The 19,209-nt window shown below is 43.6% G+C and overlaps 1 protein-coding gene across 2 annotated transcripts; it reads left to right on the top strand.

Annotated features, from left to right (window-relative positions):
- The first annotated feature begins 216 nt into the window (after window positions 1-216).
- Window positions 217-18,046, top strand: ECRG4 (ECRG4 augurin precursor). 2 transcript variants are annotated; one of them, XM_071569836.1, is made up of 5 exons: window positions 217-412; window positions 11,752-11,871; window positions 12,511-12,558; window positions 15,054-15,211; window positions 17,511-18,046. In XM_071569836.1, the coding sequence occupies exons 2-5, from the start codon at window positions 11,784-11,786 to the stop codon at window positions 17,670-17,672; spliced, it is 456 nt and encodes a 151-aa protein (XP_071425937.1). In that variant the 5' UTR covers window positions 217-412; window positions 11,752-11,783; the 3' UTR covers window positions 17,673-18,046. The 2 variants fall into 2 exon arrangements, with proteins under 2 accessions (XP_071425937.1, XP_071425945.1); XM_071569844.1 differs by lacking the exon at window positions 217-412 and having other exon boundaries at window positions 11,564-11,871.
- The last annotated feature ends 1,163 nt before the right edge of the window (window positions 18,047-19,209 follow it).

The raw sequence follows: 19,209 nt of genomic DNA, 5'->3' as shown, positions 1-19,209 counted from the left end.
GCAAGGAATTAAAGAGCATTAAAATACTCCCTGGAGCCGGTCACTCATCATACAGTCAACAAAAGCCCAAATTCCTTTCACATGAGAGTATGGGTACATCTGCTTGCAATCATCTTTCTCCAGGCAGCCTGATCAAGCAGAAATGTGATTCTCCACACTTAGTCAAAGGAGTGCTGGGTAGACACTTCCAAGCCAAGGGGCTGGGATTTGGGAGAGGCAGCATAAACGCGCCTTTCACGCCCGGCATCCCCAGCAGTCCCGTGGCTCCTGCGCTCACAGCCTTGGTTGCTTCTTGCTCTGCTTGCAGGAGGCAAGACATACTGAAATAAAGGGAAATTTGTTCTGTGGCAGGAAAGGTCAATTCTTCTGGCCAGGCATTTGGGAAGGAGACAGGAAGCATATTACATTAAAGGTAAACTGATAAAATATTTGTCTGCTGGTGGAAGGGGAGGAATGTTAAAAACCTATCAGTGTTTTTTAGAAAAAATTACTCTGGCGTCTTACTCCTTCCCTGACAATGACTGTGCGGTGTCATAAAGAAATGTTTAACCTTCAGTGGTCTATAGCCTCATGAAGGGCATTTTCCTTGCTAGAATTATGCTCTTTGTCCATCTGTGCATGCGTCTATGTGTATACACCAAGGTGTGAATGCATGCCCTGCAGCAGAGGAAATTGCTGAAAATATTAGAAGTGAGTGGACATGGAGCAGATATGAGCACAGTCTCTGGGAATGCTACTGTTTGTTTCTAAACATTTTTTTATTGCAGCTGATCAAAAAGAAAACAATTAAAATAATCACTTCTTTAATGAAAGGTGTAGTTTATAGCACAGATGTGCGATGGTTTGTGTACTTCTGTAGATTTGTCACATTCCATGTTAAAACTTTCATGCTGCTACATGAGAGGACTGAAGAAGTAATTTATAGGTGCAATTAAGAATGCTATGTTTGGGGAATAAAGGGAGAGTATTTTTAACAAAAGCAGGCTTGATAATTGAGTAGTTCAGCTTCACTGTGATTACTGAAAACCAGATGAAGGCAGCAGCCACAGTGTACTTTTAATCCTCAAATATGATCATCAGTCAATATGTTTGTAAAGGCTTGGTTGCCCCACCTTCTCAGCCTCGTTTTTACCAGCTCATAGTCCAGATAGCCTGAGGACTTAAGCCAGGTTTGCAGAAAGCATAGGCACGACAGTGCAATTGTAGCCTCAATGCTCCAAAGGCATGCGCATCCCAGCCCAGGCACAGCATCCCTACAGCTGGACTGATTAAAATGGTCAGAAGTGACAATTGACCACATCCCTGCAGGACAATGCTGTGCTGTCAGGCTGGGCAGGAGGACATGGGGCAAGGCAGCCTGCTCTGTACACGCTGTTTGGAGGCATAGGTTAAATCAGGCACAAGCTTCTTCCAAACTCTCTGAATTGAACTCTTGCCAAGACCTGACAAGGTCTTGGTTTCAGCCAAGCTATATTCTTGGCCTCAAACAAGTGCCTCATAGAGGGGACAGCTTTCCTGAACACATGCAGAATTTTAAGGTGACTGTAGAATAATCTGTGCCAGTGCATGAAAATTCAAAGGGAAACATCTGTCATTAAAAAACAATAGGAAAAAGCATTTCTTTAGCACAGGCTGAAATACAGAAATGTTTGCATGCTGTGTTGGCTTGATTTACTATAGTGAAGACTTAATGATGTACAGAAGGGTTGTCTGTAAGAAACTGTGTGGGGTCTGCTGTTTTCTGGGACTTCTCTCCTGAATGTTCATTTGGATGTTGCAACACACTGACACACTGTAATGCATCTATTAGGGTTTTATTTAAAGGCCTCATACTGAACATATTTTTTTAATATGGCTTCATTCCCTGTGAATGCTAATGCAGATATACAGAGATGAGAAGTCTTCTGATGACAGACACAGATGGGGATGCCTTTAAGGCTGTGTCAATGGCCTCTGAAAATACTGATCACTAAGTGTGGTTACTGAGGAAAGATGCTGAAGGCTTTGGAACTAAACAGAGCGTGAATCAAACCTGGATTTTCAGCTATAGGAAGGATAATCCCTTATGTGAGTCCACCCCTGTGGCAGTCAGCCAGTCTGATGATTGGGTCTCAATGTTGCTATAGGAAAATGCACATTTATGTTCCTTTACTTTGTAAAGGCAGTCCTTACAGAGAATATTCTTACTGTTGCCACACAGATTTCATCCTCAGCAGGAGGATGAGTTTTCATTCTCAGCAGGAGGCACAGGCACAAGTCTTAAATTTCAGGGAATAAATGTAATTTGTCAGGCCCTACTCTTGCCCCTTGGTCTTTCTAATCTGCTACACTACCACTTTTTGCCTGCTCTGCTGCTTACTTGCAGCCCCTCTGCTTCCTGCAGCTCTGTCATCAGCCATCACCCTTTTTCAGGCATTGCCTGAAGCCACTGCCATGCAATTGATGGGAAAATGGTAATTGTTAGGTTGAAGGAAAGTTGGCTTCTGCTGGCATTTTCAATAAATTTGGAGCATTCATTTTATAGGTGATTTGTAAATGGACAAACTCTATGCTACCACCCGTCTTTTCCTTCCCTTCACATCTGAGAGAGATGCTTTGATTTTAAGGATGGAACAAATATAGATCCTCTGACATCCCTATATAAAGTCATGTTTCATGATCAAGAAGAGTACCTGTGACAAAGAGTGTCTTTTGGCAAGAAGAAAAAACCTTTTCTTGATTAAGAAAGATCCACATAGTCCAAGAAAATCCTTCAGAAGTTATTCCAGTGTTGTCCAAGAAAAATGTCTTACACTTTCCATGTTTTTGTTAACACCCATTTGATATTTTCCTTCGGAAGTTAGACTCTGAGCCTATTACACATGCAATTAGGTTAAAAATGTTCAGAAGGGAGGCTGCTCTACTACCTGCACATGTATCGCCCATACACAAAAGTTAAATACTGGTAAGCAAAGTACACATTTTCATAACCACAACTGTTCTTGTCTACACAGCCTGGGAAAGGAAAAGGCAGATATATTCTCCAATGTATTTCTATGCAGAGAATGTGCTTAGGTCTTCAATTAACGTTCCTAGTTTGTATTATTTACATAGAAGAGTTTAGTTCTCTGTAACGAGAGCTTATTTATAAATGAAAATGTATCATTTTTAAGTGGAAACCAGATACAAATATGACACAGACACTTCTGATGAAATAAGAAGAGATGGAATTTGTCCATAATGAAACTAAAATTAAGGTATTCTCTCAACCTTTGTTTTAATCTATTTTTTTTTTAGCCTTGCCTGGAGTTGTCTGTGCACATGCAGGGAAATTGATCTATGCCTTGGGCAGTGGGATCTCTCCATGTCTATGGGAGACTGATTGATTGTTTCACATATTGAGACTGTAGGTTTGATGGGAGCTCTATAGGAATGATGACAGCAGTGGAGATTTTAGTGGTTTGGCTTCTTTACTAAAATACATACTTTACAATATAAGTTCCTTTTTATCAGATAAAAAGTCCTCTCTCCACTATGTATTTGTCCCCCTCTCCCCTCTCCCCTCTCCCCTCTCCCCTCTCCCCTCTCCCCTCTCCCCTCTCCCCTCTCCTCTCTCCCCTCTCCCCTCTCCCCTCTCCCCTCTCCCCTCTCCCCTCTCCCCTCTCCCCTCTCCCCTCTCCCCTCTCCCCTCTCCCCTTCTCTTCTCTCCCCTCTCCCCTCTCCCCTCTCCCCTCTCCCCTTCTCTTCTCTCCTTCCTCTCCACACATTTCAGTATGGATCATTTTAAGCATAATATAAAATTAATATGTCATGTAAAATAAATACTATGGAAAAGATTTTCCATGGGCATATTTAGTGGTTTTGTAAAGATTCAGTGATTTGGTTATACTAGGCTTTTACTAAACCACCAGGACAACTACTGCATTTAAATCAACAGAACAGGATTTTTCTTGTCCAGGTGCCTAAAATTTGCTCAGCAGCCAGCTAGGCTTGGTTTCTGAAAAATGTGCTCCCATGATGGGTAGAGTTTGACTAGTCTGTGCTCCCCATTTTCTCCTCATTTTTAAAAAAAGACAAAGTTTCCTATCTGCTCCCTTCTATTCCCTGCTCTCCAGGGAAGTGATGGAGTCACCATTCGTGAAGGTTTTTAAAAGATGCATAGACTTGAAAATTAGGGACATGGTTTAGTGTTAGACTTGGCAGTGGAAGATTTGTCACTGGACTCCATGACCTTAAAGGTTTTCCCTACCTATGAACTATGATCTTACCCTCTCTGATTATCAACTGATTATTAACAGGTGAAATTCAGAAATAATTTTTTCACAGAAAGGGTTGTTAAGCATTGGAATGGGTTGCCCAGGGATGTGGTGGACTCACCATCACTGGAGGTGTTCAAGAAGCGAAAGGATGTGGCACTCAGTGCCATGGTCTAATGATGGTGATCAGTCAAAGGTTGGACTCAATGTCCTGCAGGTCTTTTCCAACGTAAATGATTCTGTGCGATTGGCAACAGCAAAGTTACATTGCATGTTGCATGCTGTCCCTGCTTATTAGTCAGCATCAAAATTAAAAGTTTAATTGACCATCTTTAAGAAGATGTTCCTAATCTTGAGTGAAAATAAACAATCTAATACCATTCTGTGGCCTCTTCTGATCTATCATATAGTCATTCCTGTGTTTGTGCCATTTCTGTAAGGTAGAAGAAGCCCTCAGAGGTTTGTCTGTGTGTTTATTCCCTGCTGTATGGCTAAACACTAACCTGGACACACAGGAGAAAAAAAGATCAGTGTCACCAGAGCCTCACTGTGCAATTACTATACTCAAGTCCTCTCCAGCTCCAAATGATGTTCAGTTAAGGTGTATTAGACTTGAAGACCATTGTAATAAATAATTATCAGGTGAAACCATCTTTCCATTGTGGCCAATAAATGGTAAAACTACCTAGCAGAAAGGCAAGGTAATACTCTTCACTCAGGAAGAGTATTACAGATCTGCCATGCAGGGTGTGAAAAGGTGTTAAGTACATCAGTGTTTTTTGCTTTAAAGTTTGTTAAAAAAAATAAAAAAAAAAGAAAAGGTTTATAATGGCAGGTCTTGGGAGAGAAGGAGGCAAAAGACTTTTGTGTTGGTTTTGGTAGAAGTGACAGAATTTCTCACCCCAGCTTGAAGAATTATAGCCTCAGAATTCCTCTTTCTGAAGCAGATTAACTTTCAGATTAAAGTGTATATTTAGTCTGGTCCAAAACTGAGTGATCTGATCAAAAATGGGGTCACCTTGTCCACCGGAACATTATTGATGGAGAGGAAACCACATGCTGGAGATGGATGAAGTATATGACCTCCTCTATCCCATAGCCATCCTTCATGGCAAGAGTTTCAGGGCATGAGGGCAATTAAGCTGATGTCTAGAAGAGCTAGCATGGACTTTAGAGACCTGTCTACATTAACAAGTGCAGGCAGGTTCTTCTAGTTGGCTGATGGAGAAGCCAGCTTGAGTTCAGGACTTGTGCAGTCCTACTAGCAAGGGAGAGCTAATGAGCCCTGCTGTGAGCTGGCTCAGGCCTCATGCTGGGCTTCAGAATCAGAGCCCAGTAGCCTTCCCCTCCATCACTCCCCAAACAGGCCCAGGCGAACAAAGAGCTGGGGATGAAATACCCTCCTTTCCAGGGGGGCCTGTGTTTCTGTACGACAGCGTTTTGTGATATCCAGGAGTAGCATGGGATTTAATCTTTCTGAGATAAATGGGATTCTGCAGGGCTCTTATGATTAAAAATACATGTGTGCATGAGTACTTGCAGGGCAAGTACCTAAATGATCACAACAGGCAAAAAGTCTACCCTCAAATTTCCATACCCCGCAGCCATCCGCCCTTTGAAGTCGCTGGCACCCAGGGACAGATGAGTGCAGTGGGGCTTCGCGGGGGAAGATTAAAGATGTCACCATCTCTTACTCAGCAGCAGCACAGAGAGAGTACAGAGAGTGCATTCTCCTGGAAACAAACCAACCTGTAAATCAGAGAGGTAATCCAACATCAGATGAACAGAAGCACAGGATTGTTCACAGGCAGGGCTTGGGCAGGACATCGGTGGGAGTGGGAAGCACAGATATAAAGCGGAGCCAGCAGAAGCAGCCACAGAGCAGATCAAGAGAGGTGTAAGGTCACATGTGATAACATCAGGAAGACAAGTGACGTTTCTGCTCTGATAACCTGAGAACCATGCTCTGAGCTGGGATGCTCTGCCTGATTTTAAAGCTCCCAAGGGCTCATGTTTGACCTAAGGAGAGAGCAGTCACCTGCCCTCCACTGCCGGTGACTCTACCACATTTCAACTGTTTGGGCAGACGTTTTGCATGCCATGGGCCTGCCCCAGGCAGGCTGGCAGTGTTGCTGAAAATTGCAGCCCATGTGATTTCTACCTGCCTGAGAAGGCAGGCAGGGGAAAACAGGTTGTTGTGTTTATGCTGAAAGTGCCTGGCATGCTTCAGGCAATGTTTCAGCTCCTCTGCTTTGAAATGTGGGCTTCACACTGAGCTAGAGGTGGCAGCAGTAAAAGGAAGAATGATTTGAATGAAATCAGGCCATGACCCAAAGATAGCTATTAATGTTCTGCAGTCCCTCTCCACCTCCTTTCCTGTTAAATGTGACACATAGACTTGCTATATACTTCCAGGTTTATCCTAAAAGTATACTGAAGGCAGTGGAAGCAAAAAAAGGAGAAGGATTTCTTAGAGACAGAAGGTTTTTATCCTTCTGTGGAAAGGAAGCAGCCATGATCAGATAACATTTCTGAACTAATCTGCTTCTCGCTGTGCTTATTATCAGAGCAATGAGGTTAATTCTGCAGCGAGGACAGCAAGGTATTGTCAGGTAGTGAAGGAAGGAGGATGGACAGACCAACAGACAGAATTTCTTATCTGACAGGCTCAGACAGATACTGCAAAAAATATCAACAGCAGCCAAGAATTGTGGAGAAAAAAAGAAAAACCCACATAAAACTTTATTTTAAGATATTTTCTGTGGAAAATATGAGCTCTAATATTTTTTACTAACATAGACCAATGTAATGGTGCAACCACTTGAGATGCAATGGCAGAAATATATCCCAAACTATGTGTCAAGCCCAATGAGTCTCACAGCTGATAACAAATAAACTTTGCATTAAGAAAAGGTGTTTGCCCTGGGACTTGGGGCTGGTCCTGTTACTGTCAGGACGTCTCTGGAGCCGTGGAAGAAATAGTATGAAACTAAAAATATTTTGGCAAGAGATTACTCATAATTTAAATATTCTTCCTTCTGTTTGGAAGAAAATAGAAAGGCTTATGTAGTTTTCTTGGAACAGGCTTCAGAAAACAACCTGGGATGCCAAGTGCCTCTATCCTAAGGCTAGTGACCAGGGCAACATGGCTGGTAGATCTTGTAAAAAACCCTTTAGCAGAAAGTAATCCTTTTCTGGGTCTTGTAATATTGTTCAATGCTGCCATGTTCTTGATCAAATGGATCATTCTATTGGATTGTTAAAATCTGTGTGGTGGTTCTTTGCAAAAGGTGAAATGTCATCTTCTGCAATCCTTGGCCTACTAAGTTAAGCTGATGTCAGGTCTCATTATTTTATCATATGTCTCATTATATTTGGCAGGGGGGAGTTTCTTGAAAATCCAGCTTTGGGAGTCCTGTGACTATATAAGCATTTAAACTACACTGTATTTAAAAACACTAGTGTGTTGAAATGCTTAAAAACAGGAAACCTAATAAAGGAAGAAGGAAAGAAACCAAGATCGATCTTTTTAATGTGTTCTTTTGTGCTTGGAATTACTGAATATCCTTGAATGGCCATTACTGATACTATCTCTTACATTTTAATGAATAAAACACATTTCTCTCGAGCTGCTGTGATGAGATGCAAAACCAGAGAAGCCTCTCTGCTATTCAGGAGTCTCTTTGTACTAAATTTTAGGCAAAATGTACAATAATAATAATAATAAAATTAAACACTGAAAAATTCAGGATGCTTCAAGGCAGATATTTCCTCTGTGCCCCGTTTAGTTCTGATCAGTTAAACAGCCACACATTCCCACACCACTTTAGGTAGCTGCAGAAGCTGCTGGGCTTAAAACCACTTTATGTAAACTCAGAGAGCACACAGACCAGACAGGGTAGCCTGAGTGGTCACCAAACGTGCAGCAGGTTGCAGAGCTATTTAACAAACCAGGTAGAGTCTTCTTTGCTTACCTGGAAAAGCATACCCAAAGTTCTGCAGGCTCTAAAGACAAGGCTGGCCAGCAGTAGACTCAGCTAGCAGGATATCTCTGTCTTCAGTGATCCCCTTGCCTTGCTCCTGCCTGTAGTTTCTCAAGGTCAAGCTCAGAGTGGTTTTTGTTGGATTGCTCCCAAATCTTCATATCTGGCTTGCAAGAACATAGTCCTCAGTCTAGCCCCATGCTGGGAATGTGAACCTGCTAGCTCCAGGCTGCTATCCTGCTACAGACATCCCTCCAACTCATGGTCCCTGTTATCCTAATGGGCCTGATGCAGTTTACACCATGTCTGAAAGGGGCCCTGCTCACTGCTCCTCATTCCAGAGCTGTCTGGGGAACAGTCCTGCTGACAGCATTAATTAACATCTTTCAGTAAAATTTCGACACCAAGAGTCTACTACTGTCACCAGTGGTGATGAAAGACATTTAACCAAATGACATCATTAGTGCAGACTTGCTTACCTAGTGCTCTTGGGAATGCTGTCCAGCTATGCTGGCAGAGAGCTTCCAGCACTCACATGCCAGAGGAGGCAAACCAAGGCCTAAGACAAGCCTTAAACTCCTCCATGGAAAAGAAAGGGATGTTTTAAAGAGAGCAGTGTCACTGCTGATGGAAAGATCCTAGAAAAACACTTCACTATCCAAGTTGCACACACAGTGAGTGTGCTTTTTCATGGCAAATAGCAGAAAGGGGTGCCACAGGCATGTCAATAAACTTCGATATTCGCTTGGGGGCAAATAGTTCAAATAACAATGTAGTAGTTGCAAGCACAGCAGAAAAAAAAGCATTTTACTACAATACCAGGGTAACACTGCCTTAGTCCTAAAAACAACCTGAAAAGAAATAAAGATTTCTACTGGGAAAACACCAGTCACCTTTCACCTCACCTTTGAAAAGATGTGTTGTTATATTTTTACACAACTTTTTTACTTTATGTCAAAAACTTCTGTCCCCTGAACTCAGAAAGTGACCTCTTCTGGGAAGACATTGCACTCAGTTTAAACCTGAGCATTATAGTCTTCTGACAATCACTTCTTCCATCACTAGAGCAATGATTTTCTACAATAACCTTGTAGCTGAGTCAATCCGTTCTCTGGGTTTTACCAGACTGCATTTTATCCCAGCAGTTTCTTGAGTCACTGTGATATATTTGGTATCTAGAGGAGGTTCTGTGCTTTGTATTCCCTTGGCCCAGAGGCACAAAGGACCTGAAATTCTGCACAGCCCCAGCTCCCACACAAGGCTTGTTACAAACCAACCACCTGAACAAAACACCTTTTGCCATTACCAATAGAGCAGTAAACCATGAATATTCATGAATTATTGCCCTGGTTTTATAAATTATCTCCATCATAGCTTTTACATGTCACCTTGCATATGTGCTTTTCACCTCTGTCCCCTCAAGCTATATTCTGCAAATAACTATCCGAAAATCTGAAGTGGTTTTAGCAAACAGGCTGTCAACATTAAGCTGATAAAAGAGTGCACTGATTCAGAAGGGGTGTTTGCTCCAACACATGGTGTTGTCTGCTGATGCTTGAAGCATGGGGCTATAGGGCAAAACCACTCAGAAGCAATAGCGGAAAAGACAATCTAATTTTGATTCATAGTTATGTGGGAGTTGAGCCAGGACCCCAGCTTCCTGTGGGAGTACGTCCATCACAGTGATCTGGAAGGTGCTGCTTCCTTCTGCTCTGCTTCCATGGGAAGATGTGGCTCCTGCAGAGAGCAAGAGGCACTTTGGCTGGAGCAACCACATGGCTGTTCAAACTGTTGCTGCTACCACTTCAACTGATATCTCAGAATCATAGAATCACAGAATGGTTTGGGTTAGAAGCAATATTAAAGAGGATCTTCTTGCAACCCCTTCCATGGTCAGGAACACCTTCCCTAGACCAGATTGCTCAGAGCCAAATTCAACTTGGCCTTGAACATTTCCAGGCACCAGACATTCACAACTTCTTCTATTCTAGTGCCTCATCACCCTCACAGTAAAGAATTTCTTCCTAGTATTTAATCGAAACCTACTGTCTCAGTTTGAAGTAATTTTCCCTTCTCCTGTCATTACATGCCCTTGTAAGGAGTCCTTGAAAAAAAACAGATGAGCAGAGAGGCCTGAGCATTAGCTCAAGGCTGCTGGGGGATAACAGGCAGCAATGGAAAAGCTTTGGGTGCAGTTCCAAGTAATTATTTTTCACAAGGGGAAAGATGTATGGGACAAACAGGACTGGTTATGTGAAGTAGCATTCAGGCTGGAGCTGGGCCATTGCTGAGGGACCAGCCCATGTTGGTGATGCTTCTGCATTTTTACAGCGAATGGTAAAGCCAGCCATGGGGGCTGGTCCCACCCCTACAATTAGCTGTGCATGAATAGCACTGAGGAGTTCCATGTCTCATCACAGGGACTTGCTACACCAGTGCACAGCTCCCTTGCCATGCATTTGTGTATATGTATGTATACACACATACATATTCAATATACATATTTATATACAATTACAATATACACAGTATGCAGAGTGTGTGTGTAAGTGTATTCAGCTGCAACTGAACTGGAACCAATCCCTCTATCAGGGTGCCAAGGCCTCAGCACTTGCCAGATTTCTCACAAGTAGTTTACAGAGAGCCTGAGTCTAACCTGTTCTACTCTGGCACAGGTTCAGCAGGAGGTGAGATGCTCATAATGGTCTCCTGAGTGTTGTGGGTCTCTGCTGTGAGGGAAGGGAGAGCTTTGTATTCCAGGATGGTTAAGGAATTCACTAGGAATTTATCTGAGGTGTTTCTGGCAACTGCAAGAGAAGGAACTGAAAGATTAATTTACTGAGGGAAGGTTAAGTTCGAATGAGGAAAAGACAGAGAAAGTTAAGGCAACATTACAGTTATGAACCTTCTGAGCAAGGGCTTTTGTGAGTTTGGCTTTTGGTCCCTGAATTCTTAAAATAAGCTAAAACTGTCTATATGCAGAAATAGAAATCCAAATTATTTTTTAAAGCTAATCAGTTAAAATGCATTGTGGTTTTCTGTGGGCTTGGGCAATGGGAGGAAGGGAGAGAGAAAAAGCCCTGACTAAGTCACCTCTGGCTGATTTTGGTTAGTTTTCCCATCAGGACAACCTCTCCATTTCCATCTGCTGTTAAAGGAACCCACATACTGAGTTTGCATAGAGACCAATGTGAAACGACATGCTACAGCTATTATTTTTTTAACTTTCCTATCAGAAAAGCCAGCATGAACTGCTGGCAGGTCTTTACCAGTCTCATTGGATTGGTTCTGTGTAACTCAAAAAAAAAAAAAGGCGCTGCTGGCAAGTGGCCACCAAGAGCAGCGTGGGCAATCCCACGGAATCCCACGGCTGCCGATACTGGGGAGCTGCCGGAGCCGGGAGCGCTCCCGTCGGCCTCTCCCCTCGGCCCGGCCGCATCCCCGCCCCTCCTCGTGGCGTCGGGCCCCTTCCCTCCGCTCCGGCTCCTCCGCCTGTGTCTCCCTCCCCATCCTCTCTGTCTCCTCCCGCGCAGGTGGGTCTCCTCGCCTCGCCGCCCCTGCCGCGATGCTGCCGCCGCGCCCCCGCGGGGTCCTGCCCGGGGCCGCCCTCCTCCTCCTCTTCCTCCTCCTCCCGATGCTCTGCGCGGCTCCCGGTGAGTGAGCGCGGCGTGCGGGATGCGGGACACAGGGAAAGCCTAACCCGGCACGGCCTGGGGATGCGGGAAAAAGCATTGTCCTGGCATCCCGCGTGGGTTAGCACCCTCGGACGTTCCAAAACTTGTGCAAGTTGGTCACATTTTTAAAAAGGTGATTGCTGGCCAGTGAACTGAAGCATTTTGGAGCAGCCGAGCACTTGCAGGTATCCTCTTGCGCTGCCGGGCCGTGGGCTAATGCCTTGGGGACCAGCAGGATTTGCTTTGGGACAGACTGACAGACACAATTTTAGAGCAGTTAGCAGGGCCCTCACTCAGTGGCCAGGGTTTTGTGCTGCCCCAAATGCTGGTCCTGGCATCAGCTGTGGTCTTCTGATTAAAGTATAAGAAAGGCCTGTATTGGGGTTCTGTTGCCAGGAAGAGCTGGGGAGAGGATTCTGGAGTGTCAGAAACTTCCCTGTGGTGTATGTTGTGCTCAAGCGTGGAAATGGGAGCAGAAGGCGGCACTGGGAGAAACTTGTCTCTTGCCTGCTGAGCTGGAGCTGTGTCAAAAATAATTCTGGTAGTTTTCGAGAAATAATCTTTTTCGTTGTTATTTTCTTCTCAATAAATGTATGTGTTTCATATTTATTTGTCTAGATGTTTCAAAGGGAAATAAGCTTAAACTGATGCTTCAGAAACGAGAAGGTAAGTAAAGAGGCAGCAAAACGCTCTTTATTTTTCCTTGAAGCTGGTTGCTGTCAGTCAAAGCTGCTGATGTGGTGTCCCTGTACCTCCAGTTCAAACAGGGCAGACGGAGCAGCAAGCTTAAAGCATGTGGCTGCTTTCACTACATACCACACCAAACCTCCTGCTTGGAAGAGCTTGTGCCTGCATGCCTCTTTGGGGCCTGGTATGGGCAAGGCTGGAGGCTCTGCTTACCACAGCCCACTCCAAAAACTGGGGTTCCCAGCCTCAGGCAGCATGCCTACCTCTTGCTCTGTGCCGTGCACAGCACCTACCTTTTCTAGTGTGTGCATGGTGGACGTGGCGTTTATCTCACTTATTCTGGAAAGTCACAAGCTTTTCCAAGGAATTATAATGCATGGAAATTTTGCTGGCTGAGGCACGGAGAAAAAAATGTGCAAACCTGGCTGGCTCATGATGCCTTGACTTGTTCTTTTTGTCTTCTTGGCCCCACATGTGCTTCCTTTTTGGAAGACTGCTCTCTTATGGGAGAGATAGTGGCCTAGGGCCCAGCAGTCAGATGCATGGAATGGCTCACTGGTTGAGGGAAGGGTGTGGAAATGACACCAACAGGGAAAATGCAGCACCACAGCAGGTGAAGCAGCCCAGAAGTTTTGGTCACATCCCTTCCCCCTGCTCTATGGCTGATGCAAAGAATTTATACCCCTGCAGCAGGGACTCCGCTTTCTGCAAGCCTGCCTAATTTCTCAATGTTTTTTTTCTGGCATCACCCAAGACCTCTTACCAGCCCTAAAATGTGTATCCCATCCATATCTGTTTTCCTTGTATGGGGGTTCTCTGTGTCACCATTCTGCAGTGGTTATGTGCAGACAGGAGCAAACTACACCCTCCCTGCACCCCAGCAGCAGGTCACTTGTTTGTTTGAGTACCTGAGGAGAGGGACCACCCCTTTTGGAGCATGCAGACAACATGGCTTAGACCAGAAAGAACTTCAAAGCCTGGAACTGATGAAGGAGGAAATATGCAGCTCCTTTAATTCCAGCCTTGCTTCCCTTTTCTGGTTGGTTTCTAAAGTGGGCAAGCCAAGCACACTGTACTGCTTCCCTTGCTGGCAGTGTCTCCTGTGCAAGACTCATTCATGGGCCATTTACTCAGCTGTCCCCCTTCCTAGTAATAACACCCAGCTCAAGCTCATCCTGAGTTACCAGTTTCCAGCTCATCATCACAGGACGCCCTCTGTTCCTCACTCTTCTTGCAACAACTCATCTGTCACTTCTATCTCTTGAGTCTCCTGCTTGCTGCAGTCCTTTGTCTCCTGCTGCAAGTCTGCCCAGCTCCTACTTCAATGATTTTCACATCTCCACTTGACTTCCCCATCTGTCCCAGTCTCCTCCCAAAAATATCTGTCCACACCCATGTTCCTGATTTCTCCCTAGTTGCAATGAACACCCTGAAGCCAAGATGTTTCTCCTACTGTTACACATGCTTCTGGTTTCACAGCCAGATCAATACCATGTTTTATCATTTCTGTATGTGGCCAGTCATAGCATCATAGAATGGTGAAGGTTGGAAAAGATCTCTAAGGTTGAGTCCAACCATTTACCCAGCACAGCCATATTCACCACTAAACCGTATCCCCAAGTGCTACATCTCTTCTGTTTTTTGAACACTGCCAGGGATGGTGATTCCACCACTTCCCTGGGCATCTTGTTACAATGCCCGACTGCCCTTTTAGTGAACAAATTTTTCCTAACACCCAATATAAACCTTGCACAAATTGAGGCCATTTCTTCTGGTCCTGTCATAGTCCTCACATCCATACCTTTTGGAGGTACATAAATTCCTCTAACAGCCACAGCAAACTGCCTGCCTCTTAGGCATGGAGCAAGCCACACAGGCACATCTGGGTCTGGCAGGTTGAGGGCATTCCCATGTGTCCATCATGCAATGTGCTATGAAAGCCTAATGGACTTCTATTTTCAGGCATACAGGACATTTAGTAGCACTCATTATTTAAGCACTATCTTTTTACACAATGGATTTAAAATTTAGGGGTTTATGTGTGCCTCCCTTCACCCTAATGAGTTAGCAGTGTTCCTCCAGCTTCCTCAGGCTTTTTAACTTCACCTCTCATCTTTATTCCAGTTTCTGCAACTGCAGCACATAAGGGCCAGTCTTCTCTTCTCTCCTCAAACACAAACACATTATGTATATGCTCTGTGAGTTTGGGTATATTTATTTAAATTGCTCACTTAACTGCGGTCTTTGAGCTCAGAACAGCTTTTTGAAAATCTAAGAGAATGAGGGTAGCTGAGAAATCCTATTACATCAGTGATTCCTGGGTTTATTACTGTCACTCTGCTACAGTCATAGCACTGGCAAGCACAAACTTGATGGCATGGTGTGAGAAGCATTTTCTTACTTGCTGCAAGCAGTACACTTCAGGCTGACCAAAAATTTCCTGGCATGCCTTTTGTGGGGGGAATTAATTTCAGCCCCTGTTGCTGCAAAGCCTGAGGTGTCAGTGAAAGAAACGGCAGCCAAGGAGTTCCTGAGCAGCCTGAGACGCCAGAGACGCCAGCTGTGGGACAGAAGCCAGCCTGATGTCCAGCAGTGGTACCAGCAGTTTCTGTACCTGGGCTTCGATGAAGCGGTGAGTGTAAGAAATGGAGAGCAGCATGGAGAAAAGAAGGCTCTGGGGAACCCTTACTGCAGCCTTCCAGTACTTAGAGGGAGCTTATAAAAAAAGAGGGAGAGCAGACAGTGATAGGACAAGGGACAATGGTTTTAAACTAAAAGAGAGGGGATTTAGATTAGATGTTAGGAAGAAATTAGTTATTCATAATTATTTAGTTACTTGTGGTGAGGCAAAGAACAGGTTGCCCAGAGAAATGGTGGCTGCCCCATCCCTGTAAGTGTTCAAGGCCAGGTTGGATGGGCTTTGAGCAATCTGTTGTAGTAGAAGGTGTCCCTGTGTGTCGCAGGGGTGTTGGACCTCGATGATCTTTACTGTCCCTTCCAACCCAAGCCTTTCTGTGATTCTATAAGGCTTTCAGGGGTTGATAGGGCTTCTTATTGAGCAGTGGTGAGTGAGGGTGCATAGCCATGGGGGTACTCAGGGAGAAGCTGCTCTGCTTCTGTTCAAAGATACTGAGATATCGTCTTTTAAAGTAGCAAATACCACTCAAATATAAGCTCTGTTACTTGTTAGAGATTTCTGCAAAATTTTATTAGTAGAAATAAATTACATTATGATTTTGTGTGGAGTTCCTGCCTGCTATTGAAGTTAAGCTTAATAAATTGCAGTTGGACATATGAACAAAGTTTGTTTTGAGAAATAGGCAGCCAGACTCAAAGCAATCAACTGCATTTCAGGAAATTAATTTGTCAGCCTCAACCTAATCAGCTTGCTTTTAAACACACTGAGAAATCCACACCAAGCAGGTTATGATTGGCACTCCTCACTGCAATCGCGCTGACATCACGTCCCTAATGCTCGCACGTGCCTCCACAGTATGGGCAGCTCCTGACCATCACCAACACCAGCAGCTATGCCTCCACTCTAAGTCTAAAAGGAAAACCATGTGATAATGTTCAGCCAGCTTCCTTTCAAAAGAGAAGGATACTTTTTTTAAAAACAATTAATTTGTAAAAACACAAGTAGAATCAAGTTCTGCACAAAGCTCTACCAAATAGATGCTGAAATAGGGTAAAAAAAGTGAATTTGGTTGCAGTCCAACATGTAATAAGAGGTAAAAATAGTTATAGATGTCAAATTCTTGGCTTCTGTCAGCTGCCTGAATATGTTTAATGAGATTGCATTGGCACAGGCAAGCTGGAGTCCATTTTAGACCTTCATGCTGTGTGGATTGCTTAGAAGATGAATGCAGTCATTTTCAAAGCTGCAACAATTAGAAAAATAATCCTTTGCTTGAGCTGAAATAATGAAGGGTGCTTTTTTTTTTAATTCCCCTGGACTTTATGTGCATAAAAGTCACTTTTTAACAGCATGGCCCTATCTCCCTTCCCCAGTAGGAATAGAAAAAATAGGAAAAGTGGTTTATACATCACAAACTTAAGACTGGGGCAAAATACCAAAAGTAGTAAGGACAAGCCATGCAGATAATTTTCCTCTGAGTTCCTGTGTGCCTTTCAAAAACTGAAATGAGGCCTGTTGGGGATACAATAAATCCACTTAGTAGGTTTTTCTAAGTATTAAGACACAGTTTTAACAATGAAATAACTGTTTGTTCCAGTAAAGGACTTGGGTCATACTTATCCATTGTATATTTTCCAAAACTTTTTTTTTTCAAATCTCAGCCAAAAATATTTCCAAAGAGTCATTCAGATGGAAAGGCTTTCACTTGGCAAGTATTTGATATCCTTCCATACTGTTTTTCCTCTGCTGTTTTGAGCAGAATTGAACTGCTTATTGGAATTCCATAGCTAGAAGGTTGCATTGTACCTTAATTTTTAGTCATGCAAGGTGGGAGTAGAGATCACAGACATAAAGCAAAAGCCTGTTGCACCTCAGTCAGGGACTTCATGAGGGACTTCACAACTAAAGGCACAGGGCAACAGACAACTAAACCTTTAGATTTTTAAGTGCAAAACATTGATATGGTTTTACAGTCCACCACTGACAATGTAACAGAAATATTAAAGGTGCTCAGTTGAAGGTGCTCTCAGTTTCAGCACTTTACAGCAGGCAGAGGGTGTACTGGTGGGCCCCAGGTGGGGCTGGGCAGGACAATTCCTGCACTCAGGATCCTGATAATCTCATAGAGAAGGCAGGTAAAACTTACAAAACACATTAGATGTAAAGATTTATTTCATGATAAATGAGCAAAGGATCCGAATTTCTCAGAGGCTCTTGCACCGCTTCTGTCTCATCTCATCATTGTAAAGTTTCAGGCTGGCAAGCAAATGCAGCTTCTTTTTATTTTTGGCAGAAATTTGAAGATGACATCTCCTACTGGACAAACTTGGGGCGTGCTCGCAATGAATACTATGGTGGATACTACCAGCACCACTACGATGAAGATTCTCCAATTGGCCCCCGAAATCCACACTCCTTCAGGCACGGAGCAGGCGTCAACTATGACGATTATTAATGCCATTTATCCTGGTGCCTGTGGGGCTGCATTGGGTGAAACTGAGTGCTCCCTCAGTCAAAATGACCCCACGTTCCTTCTATTCATGTCAAACAGCAAGAGTAAAGGAACTGCCAGACTTTGATGAAAGCAACACAACTTAACTAATATTACTTAGTAGTACACTATATATAAAGTGTTATAGAAATAAAGCTTTTTTGATACAATAAGCAGGTTGCCATTATTTAGTAGAGTTTGTAACAGCAAATTTAATTCCACCTGTATTACTACAGATTTCTTTTTAAAGGGCATTTTCATTTGCTTTCCTACATGTAATTGCAAAATTACGTTGTATCATCTACTTCAGCATATAAAATACATATTCTAAGCCAGTACATTTAAGATGTGCCTGTTCGTTCAGATTTCTATCAACAAATAAATCCCAATTATTCTTTGGAGAAAAAAATCCTCTTAGTTGAAGTGGTGCCTTGTTGCTCCTCTAGAACCCTGAAATAAAACCAATTTTTGTACCACAGCAACATCAGCCATTACTGATTACAAAAGCCCTCATATAGACCTAAGCCTAGGAAGGTGATTTCAGCCCTCAGGGGCTTCAGGAGGAGCTTGGCAGGGAAAAGCACTGCTGGTGCTTGAGAGATGTAGAGGATTGGGAAGGGGCAGGTGAGAAAGACTGGTTGCTCCATGACTTCTGGAACTGAAGAATCAGGATAAAGAGGGACAAAATGTGTTCTGCCAACTATAGCAATCAGAGAAGAGAGCATGGATGCTTTAGCTGTCATCTAATGCTTACAAGAATTTTCCAAAGCATGGATCATGGCATTCCTTACACTTCACTTCTTTCTTAACTCTGAGTGTATTTCCTAATCTTTCACTTAAAGCCCTCACTGTGTGATGGACTGTTGTCTAGGAGAGGCAGCCCAGCACTATCCAGCTCCTTGCAGGAATGCTTCCAGGGAGACAGCTCTTTTCTGAGGGAGCCAAACTGAACAAACGTGTTAGTCACTTCTCTGCACACACAGATACATGCTAGCTGAACGTGCTCCAAACCCTCAGCTTTCCCTAGGCTTGCTCTTAGAATCCTTGCCAGTTTAATTGGTTTAAACTGGTGTTTCCTTGGTGGAAGAGACTTTATTCCAAATGGGGAATAATCACATTCTGAGTCAAGCTCAGACTCTCTTGCACAGTTGGAAAACACCTATTCCTAGAAGAAGACTTCCATTTTGTGTCCTGTCAAAGAAGTGCACTGAATTTGGCAAAGTTTGAACCATGATGATAATTTCCGTCATTTCCCAGAATTTAGAACAACTGGGAATTCTGACCTGATGAATAAGGAAGAATAAAAAAAAGTGCTGTAAATAAAGATCATCCTTCCCTAGGCCTTTGTCCATTTCTGCAGGCTGACTCAGTCTAGCAGCCTTCTGTGTCTTGCAGGCTCACAAGCAAGTCTATGATCTCTGTCTTCTGAATTCTCTGAGGAAAAATAAAATATTTTTATTATGCTGTGTTGTATGGGTAAGGACTGGGATAGAGTTAACTT

This window comes from Pithys albifrons, chromosome 1, assembly GCF_047495875.1.
Source record: "Pithys albifrons albifrons isolate INPA30051 chromosome 1, PitAlb_v1, whole genome shotgun sequence".
NCBI classification, from domain to species: domain Eukaryota; kingdom Metazoa; phylum Chordata; class Aves; order Passeriformes; family Thamnophilidae; genus Pithys; species Pithys albifrons.
This window is presented reverse-complemented; position numbering and strand designations above follow the sequence as displayed.

What these genes read in the sequence shown, in the direction of transcription:
- ECRG4 (XM_071569836.1), top strand. Translation starts at nt 11,784, where the DNA reads ATGCTGCCGCCGCGCCCCCGCGGGGTCCTGCCCGGGGCCGCCCTCCTC. An exon ending in GATGCTTCAGAAACGAGAAG is followed by an intron (nt 12,559 to 15,053) that starts GTAAGTAAAGAG and finishes AATTAATTTCAG; the next exon opens with CCCCTGTTGCTGCAAAGCCT. An exon ending in ACCTGGGCTTCGATGAAGCG is followed by an intron (nt 15,212 to 17,510) that starts GTGAGTGTAAGA and finishes TATTTTTGGCAG; the next exon opens with AAATTTGAAGATGACATCTC.